The sequence below is a fragment of the Narcine bancroftii genome, chromosome 5, assembly GCF_036971445.1.
Source record: "Narcine bancroftii isolate sNarBan1 chromosome 5, sNarBan1.hap1, whole genome shotgun sequence".
NCBI lineage: Eukaryota > Metazoa > Chordata > Chondrichthyes > Torpediniformes > Narcinidae > Narcine > Narcine bancroftii.
In genome coordinates this window covers 254,414,149-254,428,216 of record NC_091473.1, presented here as the reverse complement: position 1 = coordinate 254,428,216, position 14,068 = coordinate 254,414,149, and the positions used below count along the sequence as shown (strand labels likewise).

At 36.3% G+C, this 14,068-nt stretch overlaps 1 protein-coding gene across 5 annotated transcripts in view; it reads left to right on the top strand.

The window, feature by feature from the left end:
- The window catches only part of LOC138765232 (cleavage and polyadenylation specificity factor subunit 6-like), a 65,539-nt gene that overhangs the window by 28,860 nt on the left and 22,611 nt on the right, over positions 1 to 14,068 (top strand). For all 5 annotated transcript variants that reach the window (XM_069942216.1, XM_069942215.1, XM_069942214.1 and 2 more), the window contains 2 exons: positions 8,447 to 8,551; positions 11,848 to 12,175. In XM_069942216.1, coding sequence (XP_069798317.1) covers positions 8,447 to 8,551; positions 11,848 to 12,175 — 433 coding nt within the window. The remainder of the gene's footprint in view (positions 1 to 8,446; positions 8,552 to 11,847; positions 12,176 to 14,068) is intronic.

The window sequence follows — 14,068 nt, the reverse complement described above, 5'->3', positions numbered from 1 at the left end:
TTCAAAACTATTGTTGTTAACTATTCCAGATGAAATGGACAAAAGAAAAAGAAAAGAAACCCTGGAAAGATAGAAACATAAAAGAACAAAAAAACCCTGCTAATATTGTTATTTACATGAACAACATTACTCCCCTCCATGTTACGAGCAGTGGCCTGTGCTAGAAATGCACACGTGAATTGGCAGCTATCAACCCCTCCCTCCTAGCTCTTCCAAACATATTGTTACAGTTTATTTACTTAAAACAGATCACCCTTTATCAGTTACACATATTAATTTTCACAGTGTCCTTTACATTGCACTTTGTTGCTCAGCAATCATTTCTTCTTCACTATGTATGTCTAGCAGAGAATCTGCATATTGTTTTGCTTTCCTTGGTTCAGCAAAGAACTTGTTTTGAGCTCCTGGAACAAAAACCTTCAGGGTTGCTGGATATCTTAAAGCGAAAGCATACCCTTTTTTCCAAATACATTTTTAATTGGATTAGGTTCCTTTTTCTTCAACAGTTCAAACCTTATGTCTGGATAGAAAAAGATCTTATTTCCATTATATTCTATTGGACTTTGACTCTCCTTTGCTTGTCTTGCTGGCAATTTCAAAATCTCTTTCTTGGTAACAAAAGAACTTAACCAGTATTGGATGCGGCTTTTGATCTGGTTGTGGTCGAGGTCTTAGAGCTCGATGTGCTCTTTCTGTCTCAATCTCCCTGAAATTCTTTAACTCTGAAGATTTGTGGGACCATTGTTGCAAAAATTGTCTAATATCATCTTCATCTCTTTCTTTAAGTCTAACAATTTTTATATTATTTTTTAAAATTAATTTTTCTAAAGCATCCACTTTCTGGACCAAATTATCTTGAGCAGTAGTAAAATTCCTCATCTGATCTTCAATTGAATCATTTTCATATTCTGTTCCCTTTACTCTTTCTTCTATCTCTTCAAATTTTTTTTGCCTATTCACAACTACTTTCTCTACATGTTTGGTTCTCACTTCTGAATTTAGTACCACAGCTTCAATTTACTTTATTTCTTTCATTATAGCCTTCATTTGTCTATACAATGCATGCATATTTAAAGACTTAACAGCTTTACCTCTTCTTGTTGAAGCAGTCTATATCTGCTTCCTTCTTCTTGCGTTGTTCCTGTTTTATGCGTTCTGCGCATGCGTGACTCCTCACGCATGTGCAGAGACGCTTCTTTCGGGACCTGTGGTCATTGTTGGAAGTTGCTTGATGTCAGAGCATCTTGAGCCATCTCTGTTGTTGACTTCTTTGAATGGGTCGCCACCATTTGGACAGCCCCCGGATCCATCTTCGAGGTAGCCCTCTCTTTTTTATCTTGTAGTTTTTGCTGTTCCTTTTGTGAGCCAGCAGGCAGCCTTATTTAGGGTGTTCTCTGTTAGTTTAAATGTTATTTTTTCTTTCTTCTATCTCTTTTTCTTACACTTTTCTTAACTTTCTTCAGGAGAGCTTGGTTTCCAGACCTGATGCTACACCAGTCATAATCGCTGAAGGATTTTTTTGACTCAAATAAATTTACCAAAATTAAAGATCAAAGAGTATTGGCCACTCAATTTACTCAGAGAGAGGTTAGAGAAGCATTTAGCTCATTATAAAGTAATGTCTCCAGGAGAAGATGGTTTTCCCCCTGAATTTTATAAAGCATTTATTAATTCCTCCATTTATGGAATAATTATTACAGGTGGGAGAAATTAATGATTTGGCAGAATCATTTAAGACCGCAACAAGAAAGGAAGGGATCCTTTAAAGCCTTCATCATATGACCTATTAAAAACCGTTGTTAAATGCAGATTATAAAATATCAAAAATGTTAGTAAATAGAATAGTGAAATATTTACCTAAATTAATAAATATGGATCAAACTGATTTGTTAAAACAGAAAATTAGCAGATAATGTAACAAAGCTAATGAATATAATACATTTACCACAGTTAAAAGAAGAATCTAGTGTAGAGGTTACTTTAGATGCGGAAAAAATGTTTGACAGACTGGAAAGGGATTTTTTATTTAAAGTATTAGAAAAATTTGGGATAGCACCCACTTTTATAAATTAGGTTAGAGCTCTGTATAATAAATCTAAAGCAAAAGTGGCAACAATTGGGCAAATACTGGAATCTTTTTCATTGACGAGATGAAGTCAACAAGGATGTCCATTGTCACCTTCATTGTTTATTTTGGCAATAGAGCCTTTTGCAGAAATAATTAGATCTGATAATGATATTAAATGTTTTAGAATGGACAATAAAGAACATAATATTAGTCTTGACTGAACTAGAAAGGTCATTAAATAAATTGTATTTACGATTAAAAGAATATGGTGTAGTTCCTGGTTACAAAATAAGTTGTGATAAAAGTGAAATAATGCCTATGGTTACAGCAGATTATGAGCAATGTAAAAAGGAAAGTCAATTGAAATGGCAAATGGATGCAATTAAATATCTAGGTATCAAAATAGATTACAATTTACATAATTTTTAAACTGAATTATACACCTTTGCTTAAGAAAATTGAAGATTTACAGAAATGGAAGGAGCTACCTATAACTCTGAGGAAAGATTAATTGTATAAAAATGAATGTATTTCCTAGAATACAATATTTATTTCAAACATTACCTATATTTATACCATTAAAATTTTTTAAGAACTAATTAAATATGTAAGAAAATTCATTTGGAAAGGAAAAATGGGAAGAGTTGCATTAGAAAAATTAACATGGAAATTTGAATTAAGAGGTTTACAACTGCCAAATTTGAAAAATTATTATAGGGCAGCACAGTTGAGATTTCTTTCTACGTTTTTTCAAGAGGGAGAGAAACCAGCATGGATTCAGATAGAAATGAATAAAATAGAGGATAAATCAGAGAATTTTATATATAAATGGAATGATAAGTTGTTAATTGGAGATAGAGTTATGCCTTTGTTAAAACATTATTTTACTCCATATTTTAAAAAAACATTTGGAAATGGGAATGAGAAATTTTTAGATATCGAGAATGATATTGAATCAGAATAAATTTATTCCTTTTACAATAAATAATTTTAAAAATATTTGGTTTAATAAAGGAATCAAGACAATAGAAGATTGTTTTCAAGGTACAACTTTAATGACATTTGAACAATTAAAAAATAAATATGGAATACAAAATAATAAAATATTTTCTCATTATCAGTTAAAGGCTTATTTAAGAGACAATTTGGGTCCAGATTTGGTATTAACTGAACATGATCATTTCGAACAATTAATTACAGATACAAATCTTAAAAAGTTTTTTTAAATTATCTACAGAACTTTGCAAAAAGGAATGTATAAATGAGTTCATAAGTCAAGACAAAGATGGGAGACAGATTTAAAAATATTCAAGAGAGAGCTTGGTCAGAACTTTGTTAAGACAATATTTGTATACGACTAATATAATTAATATTCGTTACATCAATTATATTTTACTCCACAGAAATTAAATTATTAAATTCTATTTTTTCGGATAAATACTTTAGATGTAATAAGGGAATAGGTTCTTTTATTTACATTCGACTTGGGAATGTTCAAAATTAAGACTCTTGGATAGAATTTGGTTTATTCTTAGAAAGAGTTACAAGAGTCAAATTTCCTCAAGATCCAATTTTTTTTAACTTGGAAATATATTTGATACAGAATTTAAATTGAAATTAAATAAATATTAAAAAAGAATTTATTAAAATATCCCTAGTAGTAGCTGTGAAATGTGTGGCAGTAACTTGGAGGTCAGATGCATATTTGGGAATGGGTGGATGGCATACTGAAATAAGTAGTTGTATACCACTTGAAAAGATTACATATAATTTGAAGTTTTTCTAAAGATTCGAGAACCATATTTTCAAATTATATAAATCAGGCTGTAATCACCCAACCTGAATCTTCCAATTCCTAAAAATCAAGATATGTTTTGTATTTGTTGATAATTTTAATAATTTTGATATTACTTAATTAATATCCAGATGTTTTCTTTCTTTTTTTCCTTTAAGTGTGATTTTTTTTATTTAGCGGGAGGGTGGGGGGGGGGTTAATTCATTAATCATTATTCATTTAAAAAATTTTAAACAAGACAATCTATCTATAATTATTAATGCATATGTGGAAATTAAATAAAATTTTCCAAAAAAAAGAGAAAGGTTACTTGTGATTCCTGCCCTTGACTGTTCTGCCTGATTGGTTAATTCTGTTTTTGGACTCATTATGCCTGGAAAACAGAGAATAAGAGCTATGATTAATACACATTAATAAACTATCCACCTTTGGGTGGTATAATTCATATTTACACACTAGAAATAGAAGAAACTGAGATTTTGAACAATTGCCATTTTACTGTTTCTGTATTCTACAGGGAATTTGACTCCTGTAAGTGTTAAAATGAATTGTTAGTGGCTAGCAGCTAGAAATGTTTTTAAATTCCATTAGTATGTCTCCATAGTAGCAGTTTTAGCCAAGGTCTTTTTCTGTGCGCTGGATGGGTCACGTCTCCAGAATGGAGGACCATCGCCTTCCCAAGATCGTATTATATGGCGAGCTCTCCACTGGCCACCGTGACAGAGGTGCACCAAAGAAAAGGTACAAGGACTGCCTAAAGAAATCTCTTGGTGCCTGCCACATTGACCACCGCCAGTGGGCTGATAACGCCTCAAACCGTGCATCTTGGCGCCTCACAGTTTGGCGGGCAGCAGCCTCCTTTGAAGAAGACCGCAGAGCCCACCTCACTGACAAAAGGCAAAGGAGGAAAAACCCAACACCCAACCCCAACCAACCAATTTTCCCTTGCAACCGCTGCAATCGTGTCTGCCTGTCCCGCATCGGACTGGTCAGCCACAAACGAGCCTGCAGCTGACGTGGACTTTTTACCCCCTCCATAAATCTTCGTCCGCGAAGCCAAGCCAAAGAAAGAAAAGAAGAATATAACAAGTTTAATTTGAATTTGCTTTTGTGCTGTCCATATAATTTCTTTGATTGCATACTTGTGAAAGTTTTAACATATTAATGTTTTATTGTCCGTTTATTAACTTTTTAAGCATAGTTTAATTTTTTTAATAGTTCAAATAAACTGACAAACTCAATGCTACTTTATAATGGACTATTCAATTTTATCGAGTCAAAACAATGATGTATGCATGTTGCTCAATCGATTAAAAAGGGAAATAGTTGCAATATTATAGTCAAAGAAATTGACTTGTTAGTCAATAGAAGACATAGAAAGTTGGAAATTGGATTTTGAAGGGAAGACTGGATTGATTGGGCACTGTTAGAGCAGATCAATGAGGAGGCATAGACATAAACAACCAAGACCATTGAAGAAGCAGTAAAGCTATTGGAAGTTCTTTCTGTTTGTTTGTTACAAATTAGAACACATTTTGGTGCATGTCGTATGAAGACTGTATTGGAGAGATTGTTGTGCATGTTTTGATGTCCGAGTGCGACAAATGACAATGAAGAAAACAACAGCTGCTGAGGAACTATGCTTCAAGAAGATGAAAACAAAACATAGATGAATTTCAAAGGTGGCAATTAGATACAAAGGGAAATAAAGTGACGCTTCAAATACGACTGAAGGAGGATGTAAATAAGAAAAATATTACAATTGTTAGGGATACAAACCCCACAGAATTTCTGTAAAAACCATTAATAGAATTTGAGACTGAACTCTCAATAGTGGTTGAAGCTATACCACAAGATAGTGGTGTGGGAGATGAACAATCCAAAATAGAGAGATGGTCATAGATTAAATCAGCACCTAATATACAGGACCTAATAGGATCTAGTGATAATGTGTCGAATATTTCCAGAAGGAGGAGCTCTAGAGCAGCTTTCAGACTTTTAAGGACTGAATCGATGCGTTTAAAGATTCAAGCAGATGCGGCAGCTCTTAAAGTGGATAAAGCAATGCTTCATTTTGAAATGGACTTAGAAGATAAGGAGGAGCTGCAATGAAGAGAAGAGAAACTACAAGAGGAGCAACTAAGAATGGAGGAAATGGAGCTAAAATAAGCAACTGGAACTGGACAAAAAATTTGCTGTTAATGAGGCCAGGTCACAGGTACTGGAAGGCTCGGTGGTATTTAGTGCTCAAAGTAAATTATTGAAAGCATCAAGTTTTGATGAAAAAGAAACTATTAAATACCAAAGCTGAGCCAGTGCTACAGCCATAGTATTGGCTTGGCAGGTCTAGGATGGGGTTGATTGATAGAACCACAAGAGCGCTTGGTCAAGGACTAAGCAGATTAAGACTCGGTGCTAAGCCAATGCTATAGTCACCAGGTATTGACTGCCATTATCTGAAAAGGAGAGGGCAATAGAAATGAACATATTGGATCATGACCACCTTCCTGTGGAGAGGGTGTTAGGAGCACATTGGTTTGTTCAGAGTGATGTCTTGAAGTTCAAAATAATTGTGAAGAACCAACCTCTCACCAAATGGGGGATTCTATTAGCAATCAGTTTGATATATGATCCTCTAGGAATATTGGCACCATTTGTCCTGATTGCCAAGAAGATCCTGCAAGATTTGTGTAGAAAGAAGATTGGTTGGGATGATGAGATACCAGAATGATTACACAGAAATGGACGTGTTGGATGCATGATCTCTGGAAGCTGGAAGACTTCATGATTGACAGGTGCTTCAAACCCACACATCTGCTCAATCGCATCATGTTGCAGAAGCATGTGAAGATGGTTTAGGAACTGTTGGTTATCTATTACTGCCTGATAACAAGGATCAGGTACATTGTGGATTTCGAATGGGAAAAGCTAGAGTGGCTCCATTCAAACCAGTTACTAGCCCACGAATGGAATTGATGGCTGCCTCCGTCGCGAGCAGAATGGACACAATGTTGAAGAAAGAGTTGTAGAGGAAACTAACAGACTCCATATTTTGGACTGAGAGCACCTGCTCAAATACATCAACAATAAAACCACAAAGACTCAAATTTCTGTGGCTAACCGAATCAGAAATCAATAAAGTCTCATGTCCGTACAGTGGAGATACGTTAATGCAGTTAATAATCCTGCCGATTTGGCTTCCCGAGGTTTGAAAGTAGAGTCTTTTCTGAAGGATGAAATGTGGGTGTCAGGGCCTCAGTTTCTTCTACAGTCTCAAAAGGAGTGGTTTCAAAATCCTGATAAGCTAAAAGAAATTTCACCAGAAGACACAAACCAAGAGAAGACCTCCAATCGACCTGAAATTGGGGAGAATGTCTGAACAAGCATATACAGTTTCCTGCTTAATCCATTACTTTTTATCCTAAAATCGTTTGAAAAGGGCAAGGTAGAAGGAAAAAAGAATGAATGTCATGGAACATTCAGCGCCTTGAAATTTCTAGTTGATGGGGAAAATTGTTGGTGCCATCCAGGAGAAAAGAGGACCTGTACATCAAGTTTGGATTAAAACTAAAACTGGCTTTCTAAACAGACCGATTACCGAAATCTGTCTTTTACAAGAAGCAGAAAACTTTAATGCTAGACTTTCACTTTGTTTTGAATATTTACCCAATGTATTACTTTGTTTGATTCTTTTTTCTTTGTAATGGCGATTATTATTTTTAGATATAATAATTAAGGGCCAGTATTGTAAGGGTTAAAATGAATTGTAAGTTGCTAGCAGCTAGAAATGTTTTCAAATTCCATTAGTATGTCTCCATAGTAAGAGTTTTAGACAAGATCTTTTTATTTTTGTGTAAATAGTTGCAATAACTCCAAAAGTGCTATGGTTTTAATAGTGGAAGATTGGGCAGCTCAAGGTATGGTATGGGTAGATATCAAGTCAAGTTTATTGTCATCTGATTGTACAAGTACAACCTGACGAAACAGTGTTCTCCAGTCTTCAGTGAAAAACACGCGGACACACAACCAGACATAATGCACATACAGACAAATAATACATATGCAGGACAAGTATTTGATCTATACAAATAAATAAATATAGTTTCATGAATATGAGTTTTGGATATGGTAAATAGTCTTTCCTAGTGAGGAAGAATTTAAAATGAGAGGGCATGGATTTAATGTAAAAGAAGAAAGATTTAATAGAGATTTGAGAGGAAGAAAGGGTGGTGGGTATGCAGTATGGAAGAGCTGCCAGAGGGAGTGGTGCAGACTGGGACAATGGTAACATTTAATAGTCATTTGGGCAGATACACGGAAAGACAATCCTTCGAAGGATATAGGCCAAATACAGGCAAATGGGATTAGCTTGGTGAACAACATGGTGGGCTGTTCTTCCTGCCCCCTCACAGTCTATGCCTGGCTCACTTCTCTCAACCTGAAACATTGATGCTTCGTTTTCCAGCACCTTTACAGGTGCTCCCTGATCTGCTGAGTTCATCAGGCGGTTTTTGACCCATATTTCAGCTTCTTCAGACTCTTATGTCTCCATTAAATCTACACAATATTTTTTTATCTTGCAGCCGTGAAAAAGTCAAAAATGTATTCAGAAGAGAATGAAAATTTTGTTGGTTACGATGGAAATGACAGCCAATTTGTATTTGATTCTTCAAAGGAATTCATTGAAGGTGTGTTTAACCTGAAATGCAAACTGTTGTACTTTTGCCGTGCACTGTGAAGCAATCAACATTTTAATTTGTTTCAAACACTGATTGCTCTTTCTCTCTTGAAGGCATAATGACTTTTGGTTTTACACATGGTGTCTTTCCTCCATCACATTACCTAAAGGTCTTGTTTTCATAGGCTATTGAGCCAGGGAAGTACTGTAAAACCCCTGTTATCTGGAACTCAAGCAATTGACAATTGCAGAAAACAAATACGAAAGTTTAAAATTGGCTGCCTCGCTGTTAGTTCGCCAATCCACACAACATGCAACCTTGAGCAACTGGAAAATTCATTTATCTGGCATCTACCAATTCCCATAGGTGCTGGATACCAGGGGTTTTACTATATCACATTTGAACTGAACCCTGGCCGTTCACATTTGCTGATGTGCTTCTGGATGGTGATTGAATGGGAAATTTACCCTTTGCACTTTGTTCAGATGCTTAAACTAATTACATCAGAATACTTCCACTAAGGCTCAGTTGATTAAATTGAGAGTGGGTCAGGAAATTACCCATTCATTTCATTTCCCTAGTTTGTAATACTACTAAATGTGTAAAATTGTTGAGTAGTTTAGTATTTTTGTTATCAGGATTCAGTCAGTTCATCCATCAGTTGATTGAATAGTGTCTTTAAATACACACTCTCTAGCTAGGGTTTGGTATTCTGGTGCAGGTGACATATGACCCAGTTTTCGAGGGCAGCCAACCTTTATTTGGCTCTGGCCCCCTTGGGACACTGCTCAACGTTTATAGCCCCCTTCTCTGTGAAGCAGTCATGTTTTGGTTTAGTCAGTACTTCTCTCTTATCAGCTACAAAAAAAGATGTAACGTGATATGCAAAGAAAACAAGTTTTTATTTAAATGTGCTGTGCCCCCCGACCCGTCCCCCCCCCTCCGGGTGGGGGTGGTGGGGGGTGGGGGGGGGGTTGTAGGGTCCCCATTGGGAATGGCTGCTCTCGACAGTTAGGTTAAAGGATGTCAGGAATTCCCTGGGTGAATATATCACCCAGCAACTTACCTTCAAATTGAGCTGGAGGAGTTTTCTGCTTCAACACCAAATCTGAACAAGAAGAGTAAATTAAACGAGATCTCCCGCAAATTTCCTTGCTGTTCTGATTTGGACATTTGTTGTTGTTACCGCATCTAATTATTAAAATGTAATGAGCATAAAGAGATCATTTTTTGGAAAGGTGACACTCTATTCTCCAGGATATTTATGAATATTAAATGCTGACTTTGCCAATATTGACTCCCTCCGATAAATAGTCTTAAAAAAAATGTGAAGTCCACCTGTCGATAATTTGTTTCCCCCTCAATTAATGGAAGTAAAATACTGTTACTAAGATGAGTTGAGAAGAGTAGCAAACAGTTGAATGATTTGAATTTATTAACATGTTCAGAATAGCATGGCACAGTTAGTGTAGCGGCTAGCACATCACTGTTACAGCACTGTTACAGCACCAGCGATCGGGTCTGGGGTTCGAATCCCACGCAGTTGGGAAGGAGTTGGTACGTTCTCTCTTTGTTTCCGTGGGTCTTCAACGGGGGCTCTGGTTTCAAAATGTACTGGGGGTTGTAGGTGTGATTGGGTGGCACAGGCTTATGGTCTGTTGACCATGCTGTATGTCTAAATTTAAATATTTAATCTTTTCCCATTCCCACATCAGTTTGTTGAGCCAATAATCAAGTGTTTTCATTTTACTCAACATAATCTGGAAAAGTTTTTAAACTGTATGCTGAATTAGTATTATTGACTTGTGTATTTTACCGCTGTTCCTATTTTTGTAAGAAATGGCTGAGTTCCATAAATCTCTTACACATCTAACTTTCTCTGCAACAGTGGGATCATTTTTTACTTGGCCATTTGTCTTTACAATTACTTTTTGCAAGATACTATTTGCTGGCGATATTTAATTCATGAATATATTTTGTACATAAATAAATATTCTGAATTGAAGAACTAGTGAAATGAAGGCTTACTTCTCCAAAAATGTGATTGATCAAATGGACATTTTATAGGCCCAGTCAATAGACGTGGTGTGGTATGTAAATAATTCTCCCACCACTTCTCCATCAGTAGCAGTGTTTTTTTTAGTTTTTGTCCATTGCATTAATAGCAATTTCAAACCATAACTGTGTTAAATATCAGTTTTTAAGTATTTGTTGATTAACTGCAGCATAGCTTTTGGTAACTGCAATTTCCCGGGATCCACTGATTGCATAAAGTCCATCCTGTGATCTGAATACAAGGAAAAATGCGTGACTTTATTTGTACCTTGAATGCCGTTTTATAGGATGATCCGTGAAACAAAAAAAGTCATCTTAAAAATGGGGTCGTCCTATCCCGAGTATAAAATTGTTACCTTGATGATGAAGTCGCAACACTGCAACATCTTCCTTTTGGCTCCGAGGCAATCTCGTGCATGCCCATTAGTTATTTGTGAAGTGTCAGGGCTCCTCCACTTGGTCCGGCTCCATCAACTTAACAGGCCTAATGGCCTGTTACAGAAGCCAACAATGGTTTATTTTAAAATATCCAAATAAGATTTAAACATTTCGATGATCATTTGTTATTAAAATATTGATTTGTTTTTAACAGCATCTGGTAAGCGCCAGATTGTTTTTCGGTGGGGGGTTGGGTGGTCATCTAATACAACAGATATCGCTCAAATCCAAGATGTTAGGTGGAAATTGCAGGGTCGTCCTCTACAGAGTTGTCAGCCACAAACGAGCCTGCAGCTGACGTGGACTTTTTAACCCCCTCCATAAATCTTCGTCCGCAAAGCCAAGCCAAAGAAAGAAAGAAAACATCATTGCCTACTCTATATCAGTGAAGGGTCCTGCTCGCAGACTTGAGCATTTCTGCCCATGGATGTTGTCTAACCAGCTGAGTTCCTCCAGCAACCCAATGTTGGCTCAAGATTCCAGCATTTTCATAGTTTTCGTAGTTATGTGTACAGTATTTGTCAGATTGTACTATATGAATGGGTGGCATTCTGCTGATTTGATCGATTGAGGTGTTTATTTGATAGATTTTGTAATTTGTGAGTTAGGTTTTTAGCAATAGTTTATTTGTGTGAAACTTAGAATATTTTAATGCATTAGAAATCTCTATGTCTAAAGTCTAGATGAAAAATTATACATAAGATTATATTTGGTCAACTTCCCATTTAATTACTGCAAAGACTCTTTTTGAAAAGAGCCAGTTTCACAGCATAATCCCATGGCATTGTTTAAAAATCTTTATTCAATAACAGGAGATTCAACTCTTCAACATGGAACCCCCTCACCTTCCAAGCAGCTGCCAGTTAAACCAACAGCTTCAGTCACTGGAAATAAACTCCAACCTGCTCCTTTTATTTCTCCCAACTTTCTGTTTCGAAACTTAATTTCACTGGGTGTTTCTCCTCTGGGCATCTCAGGTCTTGGTCTTGCTGGATATAGCCACAGCCAGACATTGCAAATGACTTATGGTAATCCTCCAGCCTTTATTCCACCAACCACCACCAGCCTTTCTGCTTTGGGTGACAAGAAATCTCCAGCTTCGCTTAATGCCTACTGTAAAGATCACAGAATACTGGGAAGGTGAGAATTTACATCTTTATTTAAATTTTATTTGTTATCAAATCTTCATAAAATGGAGATTGTTGATTTCAAACATTCTTAAGCAATTTCAGAGCTATTCCCTACCAATTTATGTTGATTTGCTTTTTACGCAAACATTGCAATCGGAGGTTGCATGACCTTTGTTCCTACATATTTTTGTTTCCACAAATGTATGTGACTTCACAGCAGAGGCAGTGTTTAATTGCTCATCTTTAATTTTTCTTTTATTAAAGCAAGCTGGATAGATTATAAACCATACTGTACTCAGAGCACGTTTTCAGAGATTGGATCATGTTGCCGCTAGGACAAAGTTCAATCATTCAACATAATTGAGGATTACAATCTGAAAGGACTGGAGTTTTTTAAAAATTTGCTGGGCTTTTATTTGAAAGTAACCTGGTTACTGATGAAAATTGGGGAAGAGCCTAAGAAAAGTGGAAGAAAAACTTGATGGATGATGGCTCCAGTTTGAATCCACTCAGATTTAATTCTGTGACCTTTTTCCGATTGTCATGTTCTGAAGGCCTGCTTCTAACGACACTTTATATGAAAGTAAAGTTGGGATGAACATTTATAGAATCCTATAACAGAATAGACCATTCTTCCTGTTTTGTATTTTGCTAATTCTTAGAAATTTGTGTGCAGTTTAGTTCTCAAACAAATTTGAATGCCACCTCTATTTCCAAAGACTTCATATGTACACAGAAAATTAGTCTAAGTAATGTCTAATTGTCTTTTGAAAACACCTTTTGGAATATACTTACATTTATTCTTTCGTTAATTGATTGTATTCTATTGTAGGGAAAAAAAAACCTAATTTTACTTTTGTTTTAACCAATGAATTCAATTCCAATAACCCCAAAACCCAGTAGCAATAGATATTCACCAAGACAAATGGTTACTTCAACAAAAGTTGATTTTAAACATGAAAATTGAATCAAACTTTAACTTATCACTAACTTACTTAACCTATCTTAACCCCTTTCTAATTCTAAGCGCACGTGTTTGTAATAATATGTGTAAGTTCAGAAAAGTTATTTGGTTCAGAGTCCAATCTCACTTCTCATTCCTCCAAGTTCACCGGTTGCAGACAATTCTTATACTGTGCACAGAATTTAACATTTATAAAGTTCGCCAGGCTCTGGTGCTTGAAAGGTAAATGGTTACCGCTCAGGAAGGTTCTTGTTGGTTTTCAGAGGGAGATTTGTTGTTCCAGGACATCCACAACTGATGTTCTTCCATCAGCCACTCTAGTGTCTTCCTGATGAAACTTTCCCCTTCAGGGTTCTCCAGATGCTAACCTCTTTCTTTCAGGTCACCACATAATTCCTTTTTATTTCTCTTATTCCAAGTGAAACATTAGACAACCAGTCCTCTCCTCTTGCATGAACCACAAGGGTTTTGACCAGGCTGTCTTCCAAAAGGGCTGTCTTCCAAAAGGGCAACTTTTGCTGGCTGTAACACTGTCAAGTGATCTCTCTCTCTCTCTCTCTCTCTCTCTCTCTCTCTCTCTCCCCCCCTCTCTCTCTCTCTCTCTCTCTCTCTCCCCTCTCTCTCTCTCTCTCTCTCTCTCTAAGAGAAAGCTAGTTTGACCCTCTGCTTGCAAAACCACATGACCGAATTACAACAGCAAGGTCTCTTCCAGACAGCAGCAGCTCCGGAATGCATTTTCATCTGTTGCCTTTGGTAAACAACAATCCATTAGTGAAGTCTCTTGAGCACTCTTCAAAGCTCTTGCAAAAGCTGTGTGGCTGATATGTCTAGCATGGGGCAGAGCTCCAGTAGTTCAAATAAGATCTGTTTTAAAGTGTTTGTATGTGACCTACTCTAACAAACCTTTCCCAATTTACATATCCCAAAAACATATCTATA